The sequence below is a fragment of the Lampetra planeri genome, chromosome 26 (assembly GCF_965212315.1).
Source record: "Lampetra planeri chromosome 26, kcLamPlan1.2.h2, whole genome shotgun sequence".
NCBI lineage: Eukaryota > Metazoa > Chordata > Hyperoartia > Petromyzontiformes > Petromyzontidae > Lampetra > Lampetra planeri.
The window spans coordinates 4,657,380-4,681,900 of NC_136132.1; the positions used below are offsets into that span (position 1 = coordinate 4,657,380).

The 24,521-nt window shown below is 43.1% G+C and overlaps 1 protein-coding gene across 1 annotated transcript in view; it reads left to right on the forward strand.

The window, feature by feature from the left end:
• Positions 1-24,521, forward strand: part of ITFG1 (integrin alpha FG-GAP repeat containing 1) — a 183,172-nt gene that overhangs the window by 47,417 nt on the left and 111,234 nt on the right. Inside the window, exons 9-10 of the mRNA XM_078606544.1 lie at positions 5,989-6,083; positions 12,612-12,784. Of these exons, the coding sequence (XP_078462670.1) occupies positions 5,989-6,083; positions 12,612-12,784 (268 nt within the window). The remainder of the gene's footprint in view (positions 1-5,988; positions 6,084-12,611; positions 12,785-24,521) is intronic.

Genomic DNA, 24,521 nt, shown 5'->3' on the forward strand with positions numbered 1-24,521 from the left:
GTTGGCAGCCCTTATTCTGTGTCAGCATGGCTATGCCGCTCACGCCAGATATGCCCTATTCAAATGACGCGCGTGTTTTCGGTGTTTCGCGTATGCGTTGCTGCACACGTGTTGTTATTCTCCGGCTTTTCAGTTTAACACGTAGGCTTTCGCGACCAATATTATTCATAATCAACGTTTTTGGGTTTAGATCGCGTTATTTATAAATGTGTCGTAACCCTCCACCACCCGACACGGCCAATCAGTAAAAAAGTGTCACGTTGACAAAAGATAAATAGTTCACTGCTTTAGCCCACCGGTGTCTTGAAGCTTGGTGGGCTAAAGCAGTGAACTCTTTGTCTCCGGTTATTGTTTATCTTTCTTCGTTCTTTCTTTCATCCACCCGTAAAATAAAGCATAAAATCTGTAACCTCACCCTGCCGCCGTGGGGAGGGGGGGGGTTGAGGGGGGGGTGCGAGCGATCACAATCCATGCGGCCCCCCCGTGGCTTGCGGCGATCTGAGGGATCGCGTCGGTCTATCCAAAAAAAACCCAGAAACGATAGAACGACTCCGACAATTTGAGCGCCGTGTGGTTTTTGTCGTGGCCGTCGGGCGTCCTGCGTCACTCTGAATGTTTCACTTTGCTCGTTAGTCACGTTCGTGAAGTCACGTTTTAATTAGGAGTTCACGTTGTTAGTTTTTTCTTAACGTGCTTTTTTAAATGTGTATATACCTACATCCGCAACACTAAACCAATTGCCAACAGTTGCTGTGGCTGTTTGCCAATACTTGATATATGGATGAGTATGGTGATGACCATCACCATCACCACCACCGTCGCCACAATCATCATCTACGTTATCTTGCTTTCATCTTGTCTGTCAATGTATTTGTTCTCCGTGTAGCATTGCTCGGTGATGAATTACTTGCAGGAAGATGTAATGCGCACACACAAAATTGATGGTTGGGAAACACACCCTGAGGCTTTGTACGCCCCTAAAATGGCGTTACACCTTGTCTGGATGTCGACGACTTTTGATTTTGAAATAACATGGCTCTTTTTTTTGTTGCTAAAGCAATCTCTTATTCATTTGTGCATTAGTTCGGTAATTCATTCCATTTGCCAATGCACAGACTTCTCTATCCATTCAAATATCCATCCATTAATTTGTGCAACATTGCTCATAAAAGGGAAAATGTAGGGGTGGGGGTAAAGCCAGTATTACGTGATACTAAAATTAACCTAGCTTACCCTGCATTTGCTCTCCGGCGTAACATAATACAATGTAATTTACATTCTTTGTGACATGAAATGTATAGTTTGTAATAAATAAATAAAATCCCAACACGGAATAATTTATCATTGACATGCATGGTTCTACCACACTTAATAGGATTAATAATAGTGCAGCTTTGTGTTTTTTTCTTGGCTTCCCCCCCCCCCCCCCTCATATTTACGTGACGTTAAATTTTATTGCTCACATATCGGGTAAAATTCCATACTTGGTTGTTGCCGTTTGTGGATGCTCATTAAATTGAAAATAACGGCCACAGTATTTGTAAAGATTTTGTGTTGCAGTACAGGATGAACCATAAATGTAAATGAACAGCAATGCTTAACATGATTAATTTTAAAAGGCAGGCCAATCTAACGATCTATATGTGGTTATTACCATATTACCAAGAGGCAATTAAAATCCTAAGGGTATTTAATTAATGACTGTAAATCAATTAATTTGCATAGATAAAGTCAATACTGCTGTACAACGTAGAAAGGTGTGTTTGCGTGTGTTTTAATCAGTTCTCTACGCTCATACTCCAGATGAAAACCATGAAATGCATTGTTGGCTGTAGCATAAAATTCATTTATGATGAAAATTTTAACGGAATTCGAAGGTTTTTTTTTTACATCTGTTGTTCACAGTTTCTTCTCAGCTGATGTTGGGTTAAGAGTGTATGTAAGGTTTTGCGATGCCATCGCTGTGCAGATTCTACCTTTTTTTAATCCTATTCTTAGGCCCTTTTGTTGCACAAGGCTGTGAAGTCACCCCATTAAATTATTTTGTACATCATGCTTAGCCTGTGTTAAATGTTGTGGAAATTATTCTTCAGCACACCGGTTTGCTGAACTAGTAACTAATTGGCACGTTCTGTATACGTTACAAACCATACTAATTGGCTATGTCGGGTGGTGGCGGGTTTAACGACACATTTATATTTACGCGATCTAACCCAAACAAAACTGTTACGGATGCGTAGCCTGTGCTCAAGACTGGCGCTGCACTCCAATCCACGTGTTCCCCTCTTGGTCCCCTTGTATGCTGCAGCGTTCCTTCAACAGTTACGAAGCATTTTCAAGCCGTGCTGGGCTGTTCTCTGTGAAGGCCTGCACGGCTCGTTTCCTATCTCAGTGCTTCGTGGTTGCACGGCCCCGTTGTTCTGGACACTCCCTCCACCTCCTCCCCTCCATCTCCTCTGCTTATTCCTCCTCACCCGGGGGGGGGGGAAGCGATCGTAATCTCTCATTCTATTGTGTTTTTTTTTAACAAGGTGAAACACGTTCTAATGCTATCCAATGCTACCAGATATTTTTTTTATTTGTTAAATGTTTATTGTGTAAAACCTGACCCTGAATTTGACCCAAGTGACGAACACCATTCGTGGATCTGCGCTTCTGCATCGACTCCGCAACCCCCACGGCTGCTTCTAAGGTTTACCCGGCTCAAGGCGTGCGGCTCCCTATGGAAAGCAAAGCCACACGGCCCATATAACGGGATGGAGGTGTGGGGGGGGGCAAGGCCACAGTGAAAATCTGAGGCAGGCCCACTTGCCAAGTTCACCAATGGCATCGGCCTGCTTTTCACTGGCCGTGGGAACGTAGCATTCGTAAGAGTCTTGGATCGAAGGCCATGGCCCTCGAAACGAAGCCTGAGGTTTGAGGCCGGTAGGCACAAGGCCAAGGTCAAGGCTGGGAGCCGCAAGGCGAATTTGAGGCCAAGGCCCACGGGCTCTTTGGGCAAAGGCCAGTGTCAAGATGGGATCCTCTGTTGCCAACGCCAGTGTCAAACCTGGTGCCTCCAAGACAAGCCTCATATTTACGTCTCGCCCCTACTGACCAAATGTCCTCGAATGACCACGAGCCGGCGGCCCCGCGGTCAACGACTGGTCTCAAGGGACTCGAGTCGGGAAATTCCAAAAACCTGTTTTGGAGTAAGATGGCTCGTGACATGTGGAATGTTATTGCATCTGCATTTCACTCGGCATTTTTACCATCGTCACGATCAAGCATCCAAAGGTCTCCAGGACAAACAAGATTTTACGTGTTTAAACTTGCAGGAAGAGCAGTGCCGGTTGGAACACCAAAAATTTGTACAAAGCTTCCAAGTGGCTTCTGTGCATCATTCGACTCCAAAACGAAGCGTGTATATAAAAAAACAGATTTGCCGTTTTTTTGCATTGCAGAATGTGCAATATAAATGGAATCTATACTCGGAGCCTGTTGTAACACATGCTTAGATGGAAGCACAATGCATTTATACAAAATCTAAATTTAACCACGCGTCGCAATTGTCTCGTAGTATTTCAGAGCAATTATCACGTCCCAGCCTTACAGTTGAATCGCCAGAAAGGCACATTTTTATTTTTCGTTTTCCAGCCGCCCACCACCCCCCTCCCCCACACAGTGACCACTTTAATTTCACTCTCGTTTGTTTCTCCTCATTAAAGTTGTGACGCACATAACAGCGGCAATCCAGAAGGGGGAAGCCCCTCGCACTGCACTGTCGATGCTTTGATACAAGCACGGCAGGCATTTTTAAAAATATATACTTTTTTTACCCCATTCCCACCGGACTTTGCTGGAACAGTAATTGATGGAGCTATTGTCCCTCCCTCCTCACTGGGGTCCCACCTCTCATTCCTCTTACCTCAACTCGCTCACCTCCTGGCTATAATAAGCCTTCTGCTGCTTCGACGGGGCCATCGCAGGTTCCACAGTTCACTCCCATGGGTTTAATTAGACTGGAGTTTTGCTTTGGGAATTTGTCTGCCGTGGCTCTCATGGAAAATTACCCTTAATTGCATTTAGATTGTGGTCCAGGGCAGTTGTAATTGTGCTAATTTGTGGGACATAATGACCCCTCCCCACCCACCCCCAGCTCAGAATTTACCCGCCTTTCTCCGTAACATTAAATCCCTACTAGGGGTGCGGCGATGCATGGATTGATCAATTAATATCTTTTGACACATGCACGATCCAACTCGCGCATAGGAATCGGTGTTTCTCGATTTGTCTACACTGCACGTAATGAGTTCACGTGACTCCTGCGGCCACTTGTGGCCGCCACATTCGCCACGGTGTTGACAAATGTTTCTTAAATTAAATTGAGACACAGAATCGCAATGTTTAATTGAAGCGACTGGAAGGTGAATCGTGACATCTCTATTCCCCGCACCGCTGAAATATACCCTTCTGCCCTGCTTGTGCTCCGAGGGAGAGTAGACAGAATACACAAGTAGTTGGTTGATGCCTGCCTAGAACATTAACTTAAACATAAATATTCCCATTGTTTTTAGATACTGCGTTTCAACTGACACATCCGAGCCAAGCCAGCGTGAAGCTGCAACGCTACGGGTGGTTTTCAACTGGCTGTTGGCCATGCTGAGCCAACCCCAAACCGTTATGTGCTGGCTTCACAAGACATCTGAATTTGGCTCGGGGCCAAGCTGGTCCAGGGAAGGGTCTAATGATGTGTGACACCAGTCGCTACACTGTGAAGAACGTTAACAACGTGACATCTGCATGCATCTAGACCCGCTCAAGATGGGCTGGCTCGTCGGCAGACCTGGCAGTGGCTCGGTAGTACAATGGAAAACGGCTGATGTATTGCTGAGACAAGTTCTATTTGCGAGAGCCTATGAAAACCAGAATGCCTATCGAGCCCGTCGGTGACGATGTTGACAATCTCAATTTTTTGGTGCCGATTGCCACCGCTGATGTGCATGACCGAGATTCAGCATCTCGTCACCGGAGGTCACGTCGCGCTGCGCACGTCGCTGCAGCCAACGTGCGCGGACACCCTCGCCCGCTCGCCGCCTTGTCTCTCAGCTTCTACGTCGTCAGGGGCCGCCAGTCAACAAATCCCATCTCGCGTCCCCTTTCCTTAACCGCGAATTGTGCCGGAGGCGTGACCCACGAACACTCCAGTTTAATTTCCGCCCGCCCTCTCCTACCCCCATCCTACCCTCCTAATTTATGACAGGTGGCCGAATCTTAATGGCATGTCCTTGTTTCCATAAAATGCCGAAAAAAACCGTGTATGTATGTTGAACTTCTTTGGCATCGTACGCAGCCAACCGCGATATGAACGATTATCTGACTAAGATGGAGAGAATAATGCATTGAGTCATTGATTATACATTTAGATTTAAAGCTTTCGTGACTGTTCTCCACCTGAGGACGGATACTTGCGTTGTGGCCGAAACGTGAGAATTATTTTATTGGTTTATTTTTATTATTTTATTATTTCAATTCTACGTGACTTTACCGAAAGAACCAAGAAGATGATTATACATTTGTAAGCTCACAATGCTCCGCATAGAGTCACGTGCTTGAGAATTGTATGTATTTTTATATGTATCTTTCTATGTGTATTTTTTGTAATGGGTTTATATTTGTTCTTACAGCCGCTATAGGAGATCCGATGCAAACGAATGTTTGAACGATTTCTTCAATCGAATCGCAACCGTCAATCTCGATAATTCATCAATTTGCTGACCATTCAGCCCATTACTCCCCAACTGAATACATAGCCACAATTTTCCAGATCTCCTTTGCGTGAGCGGAAAATGAATCTCATTGGCCGCTCACCTCACCTCGGTTAAACTGAGGACGTGGGTACGTCCTGACAACGACGGTGGAGCAGCAGATGAAGTCGGTGGGCGCGGGATACGTGCGCGGTATTCAGAGGGGGTTGACATGCTAATGCGAGGTCCCTGCTGTTTGCAGATGGAGATGGAGGTCAGGACCACCTGCTCCCAGGCTGCACGGACAGCGAGTGCCACACGAGCGTCATTTATCTCAACAAGCCCGGCTCGCAAGTGGTATCTTTGCGCACTGTCTCACCTGCTCCCTTGCTCACGTTGTCGCTCACACACTTGGTCACGTGCTCGCTCACTCGTTCACACGCTCACTCGCAGACTTGCTCACAAACTGACTCGCTCACGCCTTTAATCGCTCACTTTCTCACACACGCCCTCACTCATTAAAACGCTCACTCACGCACTTACTCGCTCACGCACTTACACCCTTGCTCGCTCACACTTACTCAGTCGCACGCGCATGCATTTTTTTGCTCACACACACTGCACGTGCAATTTGCCCACTGACACACCTGCTCGCTCACACCCACACACTAACGCATGCATTGGCCATCTCGCGCGCTGACTCACTGTGTCGTGCTGACTCGATCACCCACTGACTTGGTTAGACGTCTGCAGCAATATCTATTGTGTCATATGTTCTCCATCTCTATACCGTATGTTTTTATGTTTTGAAAGAGATGTGTGTGAATGCGTAATATATGATTTGAATATATGTACACATTTACACGTGTTAGTGTTTGTGTATTCTCCTGCAAGGTTGGAGGTCAAAGGGTTTTTATAATGAGGTCTCGGAAACATTCTTACGAAGGTCCTTATGTACTATTTAAAGCCATATCATAATTCTCTAATCATGCATAACTCTTTAATAACACAAAGCATTGATAACATCCACATGTAGAAAAAAACGGCGGCTGCGTGGCACAGTGCGCTATGAAGCCAGACTACCCGAGTTCGAATCCCGGTCGACATCGGTAATGAATGATATCTTAACTGATCTTGGCCCCCTCCCTTCACCAACTTGCACTGACCCAGCGTGGTGAAATATCGTTGAGCAAACAACACAAAATCTCCCCATGACTGACGAGGCATGGCAAGGCCTTCCAGCAGTGGCTTGGCAAAGCTCTGAATTATCACCGATATTGTGTTTTATCGGAAAAAAATAGTGAAGGAGACGAACCTCACCTTCCCGATGAACACGGAGAGTGCAGCGTAAACGGTTTATCAGGATCACATTTGTGTACCACGTGTCTATCTTGAGCGTTGCCGATAAAGTTCTCAACCAAAACAACAATGAACTGCATTACATCAATTCGTGCGAATCTGAGCACACTGACAATAATTAATTCTCAAAACCTGATCATTACCCCCTGGTAGCGTCCAGTGTTAAAAATGATTGAAGTACACGTGTTGATTCATTGCTGTGGAGGCTTTAAAGCGGTTGAGTCCGGTCCTGTAATGTGATCATAAGAGCTGGACCCATTTCAGACGCTGCATAATCCAATGTTGGATGGGGTGAATTGTTTTTTTTAAGGCAGCACTTGCTATAGTCTGAAGTATTTAATGGAGCAGCAGGTGTGAGCCAGTTAAGGCTTAAGTACAAGTCACAGCAGTGAGTAAAATTATCTGTTTGTAGAGGAGCTGTCTAATTTTTTCCGATGGGAGAGTCGCAACAGCCATGTGAGCAGTGAAGCTGATCCAAACCACAGATCCCATTAAAGCGTTCAAGCTGGGCTCAGGGAAACGTATTAACTACCATCTTAGCAGACGAAAGGTCAAACCCCGTCACTTTGCTCCGACACGAGCTAGGTTCACCCTCCCTCCCTCCATTTATTTTTCTCTTCATTTTCTGCACGATGGATCGGCAACTGTTCATTGACAACGGTGAAGTTATTCCACGTTCAAGTTGCCTGACAAGTCTCTGGTGGTGCGTGTTGACTTGTTTTGTGCGTGTTGACTAGATGGCCTCGTGGGCAGACACTTCACTTCAAACCTCTCCCGGGTGGCATTAGACGTCCTTTGTCGTGTCAGCTCTCGCACTGTTGATGCTGTGTTTTGTAATAGCATTACTGTGATGATCAGCATGTACACAAACCAAGACATTACGGCTGGCCATTAAGACGTTATTAATGTAAAATGAAAACAACAGGGTGCCCGCATCTGATCATTGCAGCACGCCAGCTGTAATGGACTGAGAAGTCGTTTCCGTTCCCCATTGTGCCCCTGTGCTCTTGGTTAGATAAGTAGCATTCAAAGCATAATGCCGTGTCGCTGGGCAGGCACATTTGCGACGGCTTATCGCGTGCTGCGTGTGTCGAGAAATTGTTTTAAATCCGGCGGCATTGCACGCTGACGAATTCCGTGGCGTTGCAATCGCTTGGAGGGGCAGATATTATCTGCGAATGCCATTACGATCATCGCAGGATGGTCACCTGCAGTGCACAGTGTTGCGCTGGTTACCGGCCGGCTATAGTTGTCGGCAGCGGCACGCGTCAGCAGTTTCCTGGCCTTATCTTCGTGAAGAAAGGGAGATTGGGCAGCAATTACGTGCATGGGTCATCAGTCACTGTCATTGATTAATTTATTCATATCCCTTATAAGGCGGGTGAGAGTGCAATAACGTGCAAAAAATGTTCTACGCGGGAGATCTTGTAGAATGTCGAGGAAAATATACATCCGTAATACAGGTGGGTTTTTTTTGGGGGGGTTAGATTGCGGAAATATAAACGTGTCGTTAAACCCGCCACCACCCAACACAGCAATGAGTAATGTTTGTCACTTAAACAGAACGTGCCAATTCGTTACAAGTACAGCACACCGGTGTGTTGGAGAGCCAAGCCACAACATTTGCAATCTGAGTACGACGTTTTGCCAGTAATTACAACTAGCTTCATTTATATATTAACACGATCTAACCCCAATAAAAACCTGTATTATGGATGATATTGGGCGCGAATGCCTATGTGTTAAACTGAAAATATCCATGTTAAGAGTATTACAGTACAACTGAAACACGCGCATGTTTTGATCGGGTGGGACATCTTAGTTGCATCACGTGCAGCAAGTACAATAGCGAGAATGTAAAAAAGAAAGTAGCACTTGCGTATGCAATGAATAATACCTTGCAAGTTGTACTGAACAAAAGAACTTGTAAAAAAACCACCTCGTAAAATATTCCACGCGTCTATATTATTATATTATCAAGCGAGGAATACGTTTAAAATTTATTGGAGTTAAGTGCATTTAGCAGATCCTATTACATTCCTATATCAGCTTTTCAGCATCCGAAATGAAATGTTAGCGTGACAGTAGAGATGAAAAATTACATGCAATTTTCCAAACCTAAATAAATGCAGCACATTGACTTTATGCAAGGTTAACCTATTTATCAGAGCGCTTCGTGGTAACATTACATATCTCTAACACCTCAATAATGCGTGTGGATGCTGCAGGCAGTTGTTAGGCTTAATGAAGCGTGGTGCACAGTGTGCACGTAAGAGCACTGCTGCAGATGCGAGTACTGATTGACAGGGTGATAGGCGTTTACCTTTCCTTCAGAGGAGCACAACTCATTCGGCTCCTTCTGATGCTGACAAGCAGACCTCACACGAGACACTTTTAGCGGATCTGGGTAAGAGCAGAAATCTAAATTTCGATTTAAAGCTTTCGTGACTGCAGGGATTCATCTTCTTGGTTCTTTCGGTAAAGTCACGTAGAATGGAAATAATAAAATAATAAAAATAAAAACATTATAAAATAATTCTCACGACGTTTCGGCCACAACGCAAGCAGCCATCCTCTTCACCTGAGGACGGCTGCTTGCGTTGTGGCCGAAACGTCGTGAGAATTATTTTATTATGTTTTATTTTTATTATTTCCATTCTACGTGACTTTACCGAAAGAACCAAGAAGCATAAATCTACTATCAGGGCTCTGGCAGTACTACCGAATGTGTCTCAATTACTCCGTATGATCACTGCGAGAAATGCCCCCTCTCGGCATTTAATTGTTCCTGAGTCAAGGTACGTTAACGCCCTCAGAAGTTGGGATGAGAACGGATTATTGTCGGTTCCCCATCCAGAGGTCTGCACTTGAGCAACTCAGCGTCGCGAGGACACTCTTGAGGCCTCGGGGAAAGGATCTCTTTGCCCCAAAGGGTTTAGTGCTCCCAAATGTTTCAACCATAGACGAGGGGGCGGCAAGTTAACGTTTTCAAATGGCGGGTTCCGGCAGCACTTGACAAGAACTAGTACAGGGTCCATTACGCTCGGCGAAGGGAACGTTTCCTGCATAGGTGAAGGCACTTTTTGAGTTCGCCCAAGGTGAGTTTTGAAATGCGGTTCGTTTGTGCTTATTTTATCCTTTCATTGCCCAATGTTGTTACCCCTGAGGTAAATATGACTTGGACATTTTCTATTTTTAATCGATTTAATCTCAATTATAATATTGGCATCCAGGCAAAGAGTTTTCTTTAGCTTCCTATAACATGTATGCCAAACAAATGTTATTTTTTACGACTGAAATAAGCAAAAATAAATTGTTATTATCTGAACAATGCTGGTAACTAAATTGAGCCGTGTCCTTATTACATTTAACGGAACAATCACAATGAACAAATCGAGATTATGCAGGGCAATGAGGGATGGGGGAGCTGGCCGGCATGAAACTAAAACCCGGATCGTACAAAAACCCTATGCAAATGAGGCTATAAACACGTCTTGTTTACTTGTGTAGAATGGTGATGATGATGTAGAATGTGCCTTCTGTTTTTATTGCCCCTTAAAGTAATCGGTTTATCTTGCTGACATTTGTGGTCACATGGGCACCGAGTCCACTGACCCATAACAAGTGAGATGCGTACAATAATTTAACTGTCGTGCGTACGAATATATGATCTTTTTCATTTCTGCAGACGTGCTTAATCTGCAACCTGGATAATCTGTGGAGATGGATCGCCAAAACTTAGCCGTGCAGCAAAACGGTGGCCAACTCTGAAGCAAAAACGTAAAATAGGGGCACAAATCGCTGGCGTCAATCATCGAGCAATTTCCATCGCACCTCCCTTTCACATTTTGACATTTTTCTCAAGACTCAGTCCAGCAGCCACAGCAACAGCAGGCGTGTGACGGCATCAGGCAGCCGAGACGTTTATCATCAAACCCCGCAGGAAGGGAAGCAAGGTTAATAATAAAAATGATGTTAGTCTTAAATGAAAATGAGGCAAAAACGTGTGTATATAAAACACGGACACTTTGGCTTCACTCGCCGAATTCACAGTGCGCCACATTTTTTGCCGATATGGAAACTGCACACAATGGAAGCCTCGCGACACTGCACTCATTCTCCATTATTGGCATTTGCTCGGCAAAGCTCACCCAAAAAATGTCTGCTGAGAAGCAGTTGAATGAAATTTTCATTTAAAGGTGAAATCTCCCCCCCCCCCCCCAAGATTATAAGGTAGTGCTGTAGCCAAATGTAATTGTGTCCAATTAGATAAGCGAGCCAGTGTGCCGGTGTTTGTATTTACTTTCTGTTTTGCCAACACCAGGTGTGTCAATAGAGTTAATGAGGGCTCTCGCTTTAAAAGAAAAAAGGGACAATTTCATTCACTTCAACTCTAGCATTTGCTTGTTGGTAAACTGTAAAAAAAATCAGACTGGCCAGTAGGGTAATCTGAATGGATTTAGTGAATATTTAATCCAATGATTTCATGAACAAATAAGTAAAAGTGTTGTATGTCCCAGGCTGTCATGTTGGCCTTTTAGGGTTCATGTTTGGAAGGGGGGAAACATCGCATTCCCATCTCAAACAATTCAGCACGATCTCCCTTAGAGCCCTCTTTCCCAGAAAACCTTTGATCACATCAAAGGCCCTATTTTACCCAACAAGAACCGTCGTCCCTTAAGCCCGCAGCAGACACTGCTGGCCCATTTTAAAATGTGAATGTCAAGTTTAGTGGAGGATTACAAGTAACAATGTTGCGATAGAAATAAGCATAATACCATATTCTCGTGAAATCCAACTTAAAAGCAATAATTGTTGATCAAAACTTAAATTATTGCTTATTCCGCGTGGGTTAGGTAGACTGTCCAAAGGTACAATTGCAATTTTGAAAGGCAGTCCTGTCTCCTGAGCTGCAGTGGCTTCCGGTTGCCGAACGATTACATTGTAAGGTAGCACTCATTACACACGAAGTGCTTTCCATAAATAAACCCAAATACCTTGCTGATCTCGTCAAGGAGCATAAACCATCAGGCGAACTCCGTTCATCATCGCAGCGGCTTTTGGCTGACCATCGAACAAAGACTGAATCGCGCTCTTTTAGATGCGCCTTTGCGGCTGTCTGAAACGCTCTTCCTTCCAATATTCGGAAGCCACTGGCGCTATGTACTTTTAAATCATCTAGATTGAAGCCTCATTTCTTTAGAAGTGCTTTTTGTGTTTTGTCGGTTGTCCTTCCCTCGCGCCTATGATAAGCACAGTTGGCTACGCACAGTGCGAAATAAGTTCAATATACATACATACATACGTACATACAAGTCGGTGAAGAACCCAACATCCAAAATTAAATTTTTGCTCATTTAAGCAAGGAGATTATTTAAGTTAACTTGAACTTGTTGGTCCAGGTATTGTGTGAAGATGGTGCGAGCGGCTGAGTGACACCCGTTGCTGCCCCTCTTGCCTCCGATGCCGTGGCCCCCCCCTTCCTTCTTCTGCTCACTGCGACTCCCCGCCTCTTTCTCCCCGCAGTGGACCAACGTGTCGGGCAGTTTCCGTAACAGAGACGTGGAATGGCGCTTCAAAGGGATGAAGGCCAACGAGAGCCCCACAGGCTTCGGCCTGCCCATCACGCTGCACATGGGAGACTACAACATGGACGGCTTCCCCGACGTCCTGGTCATACTCGTCAACTCCTCTGATAGGTAACGTGTTCAAGTCAGCTTCTTGTTTTGTTTGATTGTGTTTGCATTTGAAGGCCATTGTCACCAATTTAAAGGTGTATACGTATTCCCACGTTTGCAATCACTGGGTGTTGATTAATAACAATACAGTAATTCTACTTATATAGCGCTTTTCGTCAAGGATCTCAAAGCTCTGTACAGGACACAGCAGATACTCAGCATAAAAATAATTATATTATAAATGCATCTTAAGAATCCATTTACTAAATTAACTAAAAGTTTAACTAGCGGAAATGTATAAATTGAGAAGTTGAAGGAATAACCTTACTCACACAGATCAAAAGTGTCCTGTTTTTTTTTTAACGCTTTCAAACTCAGGCTAAGAAGCGTTAAGTTCTGTTCGTCTGTCTGTTACAGGGGTACGATAAATCGTGTAAAGGGATCCGATATGAACAGAACTTGAATATTAAGTTGTGTTGTTATTAGGAACTTGCTGTATGGAAAACTGGCCACGTAGATCAAAGGGGGGTTGCCCATTATCTCCCCAGCTGAGCCTAGTTGTCTCATTGTGGGCTACGGACATACTGCTTGCTGCGCACCTGCCACAAGTGCTCCCATTATCATCGCATATTAAATTCTTTGGAGGAAAAACGCACGTTCATAATGGTTACAGAATTCATACGTATGCCTACTTATTGTTTGGGTCTTTCGGTAAAGTCACGTAGACAGGTTAAAAAAAAATAACAAAAATTACGTTTTGATCGCAACACAAGCGGTCGTTATTTTCTTTGAACTTATTCTTGGTTCTTTCGGTGAAGTCACGTAGAAGGGGAATAATAAAATAATAATAATAAAACAATAACATTCTCACGACGTTTCGATTGCAACACAAGCAATCATCATCAGGTGTGAAAACCACAGCAAGAAATTTTGACCCAAAGAATATGAATTCCTGCAGTCACGGAAGACAAGAAGTATGCCAACTTTTCCTTCCTTGTTATTGTCGTAAGTTGAGCGACATTTTCTTTATCCAAACTCTTTTTCCGAAACTAAATGGTTTCTCTGAAGTGAACATTAGCGGCGTCGTGTGCTGTGATGCGCACGTTGGTTTCACAGGCGGGCGCTGATTGTTGCGATCCCATTGTGTGGCCTCTATTATATTTAGCTGAATTCACTCGAAACCGTCTTAAATGTGTTTGTTCCACCAAATATAAAGAGCGTATAAATGCTTGTCCTGTTCACCAATATGATACATTTTATGGAAGGAGGTGTCAAGTTCTATACGTTTTACCGGCGTTCCGAATAACTTGGATTTGCAATAGATACCACGTGTTGAGTACAAGAGCAACATTTTAAATCTGGAAGAAGTCGGGCTGCTTGTGAGCAAGGGCTTTACCTTGTGTTTATTGTATGTATTATCACTTGGCGCTGTTTCACTCTATTCGCCACCTACACGTCGCAAAAGCCCACGTGTTAAAGTGACGTAGAGTTTACTAGCTCTCTCTTCACAATAGAGGTTTTGTGGGTTAGATCGCGTAAATATATAAATGTGTCGTTAAACGCCGCCACCACGCGACACAGCCAACTAGTAAGGGTTGTCACGTAAACAGAACGTGCCAATTCGTCACTAGTCAATTAGTGTTGACTTAATCCAGTGTGCCTGATGAAGCTAGTTGTAATTACTTGCGAAACGTACTTGTGTTTGTAAATGTTGTGGCTTGGCTCTCCAACACACCGGTTAGTGCTGTACTAGTGACGAATTGGCCACGTTCTGTTTACATGACAACCCTTACTAGTTGGCTGTGTCCAGGTGGTGGCGGATTTTAACGACACATTTATATGTTTACGCGATTTAAACAAAAACCTCTCTTATGGATGATATTGGTCGCAAAAGCCTACGTGTTAAGATCTCTCTTCGTTATTGACCTTTGTGATGAATACGGTTGGGATACCCACATTTACCCCACCGCAAGTGATCAATCAGTCAGAGTGCCCGGTATACGGCGCAACAATCGATCTTTGTTGATATATATCTAGTTGCATTGCACATGAATACGGGAATCTTAAAGCGCTTTTCATGAGCTAAAAATATACGAATGCCCAATCCTTAAGACTATGTCAAGAAAAAAAAATCTATAAATGTCAGTATAACGATATACTGTAGAAAATATAATGTGTAAATAATAAAAAGTTCAGTCTCCTAAAGATAATTTCGTAAAATCGGGAAAAAATGCAGTAACAGCTGATATCCAGCGAGCTTCAAGGTGTATTACAGTTGAAATTAAAAGACGGGTCTTTAGTTGAGGTTTAAATTTATGTAAACGAACTTCCCCTCTGACGTTCATGGAGAGATTGTTCCATAACGGTGAATCCGGATGGCTAAAGGATCATCCCCGTCCAAAGTCGTGATGCATCGGGTGGTGAAGAACTACTATTAGGTGGTTCAAAGCGCCCGAGTGGGGCCGGCAATGTGCAAAAGCCGCTGTGTGTTGTGTGAACAAAAGGATTTTAAATGTAACCCTCAATCCCTGAGCACTGGGGAGTTTTGCTCTTGACAAGACGTTGAGAGCAAACTAAACTCGAGCAGCTGCAGTCTGCGGTTGCGTTGGTGTTGATAAAACACGCACGTGAGGCAGGCCAGCACACAGCGGATTAACAATCTTCAAGTTATTCACAAGTGTTGGCATAATCCAGTGTGCCTGATATTTACTGCTGTGTCTATTAAAACTAATTGTGCATAAAATATTTTTACCGAGAGTTACACTTTAAATATGTAATGTTCGTATTGATGCTTTGGCCAATAGGACTTTATAAAGATACAGTACATTATGGTTTCAATACCACATTTGAGACCCAAACTCCTCCTCCTTGACACCGGTGGTGTAACCATCAACCGCATCAGAACGCCAACAGGTCGACGTACACATCTTCTTCATGAATGGAAAATTCAAGACTCAAGCCACAGCAGTGTGATTGTGGCCCTGTAACTAAAACTACGGACCATGCAGTAAGCCACTGTAGTCTACGCTCCTTCTACGGAGGAATAGTAGAGCTGCACACTCCCTCCTGAAGCGCTCTTGTGGCTATCAGACCTCCACATTGACATTTAGCTCTTGAACAGATTGCCATGCGTAAGAATAGAATTCATCTTATTGGTTCTCTCGGTAAAGTCACGTAGAAGGGAAGTAATAAAAAAAAACATAATAAAATAATTCTCACGACGTTTCGGCCACAACGCAAGCAGCCGAAACGTCGTGAGAATTATTTTTGTTATGTTTTATTATTGTATTATTGCCCTTGTACGTGACTTTACCGAAACAACCAAGAAGATGAATCCCTGCAGTCACGAAAGCTTTAAATCGAAAAAAGAATCGAATTATCGTTTCATCAGCTGCTGAAGCACCAACATTTCTTTACACCAACGGAACGCACGCAACGGTCACACACCGAAATGTGTCCGTGACGACACGCGCAACAGAGCTGAACGGACGCATGCATGTGTGCGCGTGTGCACGCGTGACCATGTCGCCTTTTAATTACAATTGGTTCGAATCAATTGATTCCATTGTCAATAAAGCGAGTGAATTTGCAACCAACCAGTTGGATATGGCCAGGGGCCCGGTACCCAAATCGTACTTTGCACTCCGATCGTGTTTTTGTACGTTTTGCTGTTGCAACGTTCTTATCTGCCCCGACAGGACATCTGTGAAAAAGAGCTTGAAAGCTCATCGGATTCCTCCAGTATAAATAAACATTATGATTTTGTCCCCGTTGTCCCCCCCCCCACCCATTCGCCGCCTATTGGATCTGGCCAGGAGCCCCCCAGTTCACCGCCTGTGGCAATGCACAGGCCCGGCCGGAATCCATTATGGCTTTGCGTGCTCCGTCATTACTTGCGGGACAGACAGCAGCAGCAGCGTTTCACAAGAGGCCCTCATTTTTGCAGCGTTGTTTCATGGCCACAATTTCTGTGATCTTCCTTCAATGGTGTTGTGTATTATTATTTTTTTCTCCAGGCTTTCTTTTTTAAATCAAAATATGTTGAGATTTATTTTTTTACTATATTCCGCACGGCTAACAAAGTTTATCCATAAAAATCAAATGAACCTGTTTTAAAAAAATTGGTCTTTTATACAAATCTTGCCTGTAACTTTTTCCATAAACTCTTATTATGTATTCTTAGGTTTTTTCGGTAAAATCACGTAGGTAAAACATCAAAATTAATAAAAATAAAATTCAACAAAAAATCACGACGTTTCGGAGGCAACACAAGTCTCCGTCATCAGGTGGGACCGTCACCGTGATTTATTTATTTATTTATTTTTTATTAATTTTGATGTTTTACCTACGTGACTTTACCGAAAAAACCTAAGAATATGAATCCTTGCAGTCACGAAAGCTTCAAATCTGGATCTTATTATGTAACTATAATCACTTTAAATTTCGATTTAAAGCTTTCGTGACTGCAGGGATTCATCTTCTTGGTTCTTTCGGTAAAGTCACGTAGAAGGGAAATAATACAATAATAAAAAATAAAACATTATAAAATTATTCTATAATCACTTTTTTCCCCTTATACACAGTACATGATACATAGCATTTGAGCGATTGAGCAGTTCTGCAAATGTCCCTGCTATGAAGAAGCACCAAGATGGGCCATTGCCCGAAACGTTGCCTAGTACAGCAATAACTTGGTGATGTGGCTTCCATGGGGAATGGAGGATACCGTTTGAACAAATACGCCGGTTTTATCTGCGAGTTAGGCTTATATGCTTCGCCAAATGTATTTCAAGTACGTGAAACTTTTCAAGGAAGAAACTGAAAGCCTGCATTTTAACTCCGATGTAAGAAACAATAATCGAATCTCTTACAGAGGGGCTCACCAGTCGGTGGATTGTAGAGAAGTAGTGGGACCGTTTAGAGTACAGTACACAGTCGTACGGTACACTTTACAGACTACCGCAGCAATGCTGAAGTTCCCGTAAATAACAGATAAGCGCACGACAAGATGCCAGGTGGCTGTCGCATACGCGAAGGAAGATTTATCTTGCCGTCTGATTCCGGTTAATAGAGCATTCCGGATAGCAAAGTGCCGGGATAACTGAGGTTTTGTTGTGTGTATATATATATTTTTTCCTTTTCAAGCAGTGTTATTGACGGACGCGTTGTATTTTTTGCGATTGGGGCACCACTTCCAATGAAGTATATCACAAAATGCGTGTTGCAGCTTTGTATGGCTGAGGCTAGTAGGCATTGCATGAGAAGGGGCCTTTTATTTGTATGCATGAAAACGTCATTAAGCTGCAACCCACTACTATCATGAGATAGTCACGCGAGAGAAGAGTTTGTGTTAAAAATTTAATTCAAAAGCATAATTTTTTGCTGACGCGTATGCCGTGTTAATAATGCTCGTGGCAGTACATTATTGTGATGCTAATGGGATCGACTGCATTGAAAAACCAAAGTAATCAGTGTGAGTCGGCACTTTTTTAAATAATGAGGAGTGGTCAAAACTTTTTAATTCCTTTTTCGAAAAGGCATTCACTTTCTCACCCTCATTTAAAATAAAGAGGGAAATGCTTAATTTGCTTGCATTCATTAACTGTGTATTTATTTTGCGGCCGGAGTTTTTTTCTTTGGCCAACAAAAAATTACAGCGGGCTACGATTATTGTTTGCTTAAATATCCCCGTTTTTATTGTAGAGTATTTGTTCAGCAGAGTATCCCAGAGATTGTGTTGCGCCGCAAATCAATCTCTCCGCTTTCACACGCGTGCGTACCCCCGTCCACACCGCTATGTGCTCTGCCCTGTTAACTAAATCGATACGATTAAAACTTCTCACCTGGTGATGTCTACCTGCGGTGGTGCGACAATGACAGTGTTGGTTATTATATCGCCAGCGTTATGCAGGGTGCTTTGTCAACATCAGATGCTCCGTTACGTGAAGCCTTCCATGTTTTAGTTTTGCTTTACAGAAATGTTTCTTAAGACTTCGATTTGTCATTTGTTTTTGTTTACACAGATGATCCCGTTTAGCCAATTTGCCCGGCTATTTTACAAGGGGGGATCCGTGTCACCAATGCTGGTGGTGGAGATTCACGACAGAGTAGCGACCAAAGAAGGGGGACAGTGACCGAGACGATATCCTGCGCAGAGATGTCGCGATGAAATCGGCTCGGGTGCAGGTGCTGCCTTGGAAAGGCCTTCATTTAGCATTGGATAGATCACAGATGGTGATGATCCACATCAGACCTTATTCAGCAGGGCACTACCCTGACATGTATTGAAGAATTCAAATCACTGAAAACCTACGTTATTTTACCGCATAGGAGTGTCTATACCAGTCAAGCACTTGCTGTGGGGGTACCCATACCAGTCAGGTACAATTATAGCAACCTCTTGATAACATTGTTATTGGTTAATTAAAACTACATTCGCAGTGGCAAGATGTTAACTACCTCGCCTGGTATGCAGGAGGTCGTGGGTTATATCCCCACACTGACGCCTGTATATTTGGAGTTTGCGTGTTCTCCCCATGGTCGTGTGGATTTTTCTCCGGGTCCTCCGGTTTTTCCATCCACATTTATAAAGTGCATTTAGAGTATTTGGCTGCAATACATATCCACATGATAAGCCACTTTGTTGAGCTATATGGCCAGGTCGCTTCTGAGAAAAGAGCCACATAGCTTCAGTGGGCCTTAGCTGGTAAAATATAAAATAGTTTAATAGTTAGTAGTGTAACTCCCTGCCCACTTGTGTTGACCGCTCAAGCATGTTTCCGTCTTCCTTGGCTGCCTTTCTGTCACGAGCTTAATTTATCATTCGTCGTAATGCGCTGGAACAAGTCCGTTCATTTTCTCCAGGATGAATGGCATCGTCTCGGGTTATTGTGGGTGTGTTTTGCCTCCCGACCCCCCTCGTGATTTGATTACCAGCATGAACGTGTTTATGCTGCACGTACAGAATATTTTTTATGCGTGCTTAGATTCGGAACACCGAAAGATAACGAGCAGCGTGTTACTCTACCGACCTTGAGAAAATTGCGTGCCAGGTCACCCACGCGTCGATCTATTTTGCTGAAAACATTCGGAATGCCTCCGCTCACATTTGTTATTGTGTTTTTGTCGGGGAGCAGTGACTTATTGGTTATAACGTGCTGTGTGCTGTGGTCCCAGAGACCTGGGTATGATTTCTGGCCATGACACTCGGAGCCACCCTTAGGTCAGATAAGCTTTAAATAAGTAATTTGTGAAGTAAACATTGGCACTAGGAAAACAAAAGCACCGGGGGTGGCCACAACAAAACAATTATGTTGGTACAATTGTCATCTTATAAGAAACTTGTTAACAGCACTTGCAGCAACATTCCACGAGGTAAATCTGGGGGGGGGGGGGTTTGTTCAAAGTATTTTGCTGTGTTTTAGAAAGTAAAAAAATACGTAAATTAAAAAAAATGTAAGCTTAACATTAAATGTAAAATGTCTTATCAACTCACCCGAATAAAATAATTCGGCATTTTTTAAATTCATGTTTATTAGAAATATATTAACCTCTGTGTACCAGTTGTTGATATGTCTTTCACTGAAGTAGTCGTACAGTCGTCGAGGTATCAATGGCAGGTGCGTACATATGCGTGTACATATGAACACAGTGTACAAAAACACACGCTGTCAATGGCGATGACCGTGAAGCCTGCGTAGACATGTAACAGCGCAGCCGTAGTAGTATTAGTCGTACTAAGTAATGGCATTCATTAACCTATAACACGTATAGGCCTCGTACTGTTTGAAAGAATATGGGACCCTAGCCCAAGGATCTCGACATCAAACGGCAACAAGCTATGGATGGCCAGGGGCGGGTGACAGACACATCGCCGTGAGGCAGTTATTCCTCCGTAAGTCTTAAAGGGATGGAACAGCAGCTGGCCTTTAGAACTAGCAGGAGCCCCGTTGCTGCACGGTCACTTAAAAGCCGTCGTGTCATGCAACGTGACATTTCCACATTTTCCTTGGTCAGATCACCCCCCCCCCCCCGCTGATTGCAAACCTGCTCATAAGTGAAATGTTGTGTGCACACTTAATAATAATAATAGTTCAATTTGTAACGCGCGCAAATTTGCAGACGTAGTGGCCGCAACTCAGTGGCGCGGAGCCAAGCTCAGAGTCGCTCGAAAGCGTGGTTATAGAGGAGAGTTTTTAAGTGTCTCTTGAAAGAGGCGATTGAGATGCTGCGAATGTGCAGAGGGATATCGTTCCAGACTGTTGGGGCTGCCACCGAGAAGCGGCGCATAGACACGTGACCATCCTGGATCTTGGTATCAAGAGGAGGTCGTGAGTCGCGCTGCGCAGGCATCTGCCGTGTGCTGCGCTGCAAGTTGTCAATAATGAAGAAAGGTACGGCGGGCAGGCAGATGTGAAGGCATTGTGGCAGAGGCAGGTGGTCTTGTATGTGACCCTACTGGCGATGGGGAGCCAGTTGAGAGCACGGAGACAAACTAGTGAGTCGAGACGGGGATGAGTGTGGGCAATGATGTATACAGTTGTTTATAATGATTCCATCTTATGATCATTAATTCTGTTATGAAATTCACACCAATAATCGATCCTCAGACACTGTGATTACTGTGACATTTCTGGTTTCCACACGGCATGTTGCCATTTTTTCTGGTTTGTGAGTGCCGCTACAGATAGCACTGAACGTAAAATGGTCATCTCAGGGCTGTCTTTCATTTACTTCCGTGTGATTTCACCCAAGTGAAGCGGAGAATCAATGTATCAACCCTAAAGCAACGTGTGATTATGCTAAATACATAAACTCTGAAATCAGTTGATGCAATTTGTGAATACGTCGTTTCACGTCCTTTGAATACCATGAGTCTTGTTGGAAATATTAAGAGGTGAGGGGCCACTTTATTTTGTGGTGGGTGTATTTTTTTGCATTATTTGATTTATTAAATCCTTTATATTAAGTTCGCTTGCTTGCGTGCTTGCTTGCTTGCTTACGACCGTGCAAATCTTTCGGTCGTGTTTTAACCCACTTCCCGTGATCCAATCGAGCTGACATTTTCCACACAGACTCGTGCGTGACAATTAATTTTCGTGAAATTTTTTTTTCCAAAATTTTACACTGTTTAGGGAAATTTTTTTTAATATTTCATTACCAATTGCTTAATGCTGGCAGACAATCGTCTGACCCATAGGTGGCAGCCATCTCAAGCCAGAGGACGAGAGGACTCTAGCCGCCACGCATATAAAGGATTTATAGTGAAAAACTTTGTTTTTACGGGTTAATTTTTTTCATTTCTGCTGTTGAGAATCAGTCTTGCTGACACCGTGATTTCATTTATTTTCGACACATGGGGTATACATTGAGAGGGTCTTTTATATATAAATATTTTTAAATTCCTCCGTCATGTGCATCCGGCTAATTTAAATGATTGTTTCTGTATTTTTTTTCAAGCAGTTCATGTAAAATCTGCTCACTGCACTTTATTCGAGGGCTTGGAAAATTGAAGCGTAGCTCACTTTTGCTGTGAGCACTGATTTAAAATTGAATCCTGCTGGTGCAGTGTCTTATCAATTATTCACTCATTCGTTTTTAGAGTTCGTTTCCTTTTTTTTGCTTGCTTAGCTACAGTACATACGGAATGTGTTGCACCTATGTTACAAATGTGCCGGAACTTGAATAAGTTGTCAATGTATTCACCGTGTGAAGACCTAACAATTTGACTACATGTTTTTGAATAAGGGGTGCACAGTTCAATCTACTTTACAGCACAATGCATTTTCCTTTAATACAGACGCATTGCTGTTTATGCAGGGCGTTGAATGGTAATACAAACTTTGTAATGAGGCATAGATTCATACATAAAAGCGTCTACTTACATTCACAATTGAAGCACGGGACACGTGACTTTGTGTAAGTAATTAGATTGTGTGACCCTGACGGCCACTAGGGGCACTGTCCGGCTGTCATTAAACAAAATGTGTTCATTGTTAACTCCGCATCAGAATATTTATTTAGACTGGAGAAATCCGATGAGCCATGAAGCGCTTTTGCAACACATGTCCAGTCGGCCATCGATTCGCGACCTGGATTTGTGACTACACTAAACTAAACTCGATTAAAGTGTCCCTCGACACGTTACGAATAATAGCGTGTGGGTAATCCACGAAAATTCTTTAATTTATTTCCTTTTTTTGTTCCTGGGATATATACTGTGAATATCTGTATCGCGACTTTTAATCAAACGATATACATATATATTTTTTTAGGAGGAAGATCTCTTCACGTGAGGATGGCTGCTTGTGTTGTGGCCGAAACGTCGTGAGAATTTTATTATGTTTTATTTTTTTTATTTTATTATTTCCGTTCTATGTGACTTTACCGAAAGATCCAAGAATAGGAACATCTCTCCTTTTTTTTATCGAGTTTCATAATACATCCCAAGTCTACAATCATGAAGGGGCGGGGGGGACAGGTAACAGAGTTGTTTAGCTTAGGAACAAAAAAATAATCCCCCACACATGGTAGGATGACACTTGACGTTCTGCATGGGGATAGTTTGCCGACCTAGTTGCTTCACTGCTCCGTTTGTTGAGGCTAAATTACATTGCTGGACATCTGTGAAACAGCATAGCTCATCGGATTCCTCCAGTCTAAAGATTCTGATTCTGACATTTATGATGCCACAGATCTCGTGTTTTAACAACCGAGATTTGTCTGGAGCCCGTACTGTACGTGTCACAATATAACCAATTGCACGGGAAAAACTGGCCACCTCTTCTGTCTGGAACCACTGATTTCTGGCAACTAACACTGTCTGGATATTCAAGGCCCTGTCCATATAGCCACTGAGCAAAATACCAAATGCAAACGTTAAAACACAAATACTAATATTCAAGGTAACTACATACAAAACAACAATCCCTGAATCTCATATAATACAGCTGGGAGCTGTACGCGTTTAATAATTCGTTGATTCACATGCTATCGCGACGAGGTAAATCGACTCAATGATACGATGCTTCACAGTCAATTTAAACGGGCTTTTAAACTTCATCACGGCACCACTTCTCTGGGTTTTTTTTTAAGGTTTACGATTTTATTCTTCGCAAGCAATGCTCCATGTGTTTTTTTTTAAACGACCAGAGTGTACGTTTGAAGTTGTATTTTTCTTCCTCACGTATTTTGGTTTCTGCGCCAGAAATCACGATTGCGAAACGTGTTGATCCTGTCACGTGATTGTGAAAATGAAAATCAAAAGGTAATGAAATGAAGGACAGTAGTCACATTGCAGTGTTTTTGGCTGAAGCTGCTACTGCAAGCCATAGCAACCACACATCGTAGCCTGTGCCTCTTCAATCATGTTTAATGCATGTTGAGAAGCCACCGAGATACAAAAAACTAAATTCTATTTCAGGAAGACCGAAGATGTCCCTTGATATGTAACGAATAATAGTGTATAGTAAATCCATTAACCATTTATTAAAAAAATGTTGCCTTTACAAATAATATTTATATATTTTTCATGGGATGCATGGTGAATATCTGTATTGCGACCTTTTCGTCAAATGGTATATATGTTTTTTTAGAAGGAACGTCATAATACATTCCAAGTCCACTATGCTGTAAATTCCATGTTTACACAGAAGGCCCTATTTTGTGCTATTTGCATGTATTTATATAGAGCTGCATTAATATTCATAGAGGTTCTTTACAGAGCAAGGCTGTGCTCGGGTTATTGATTGCCTGTGCA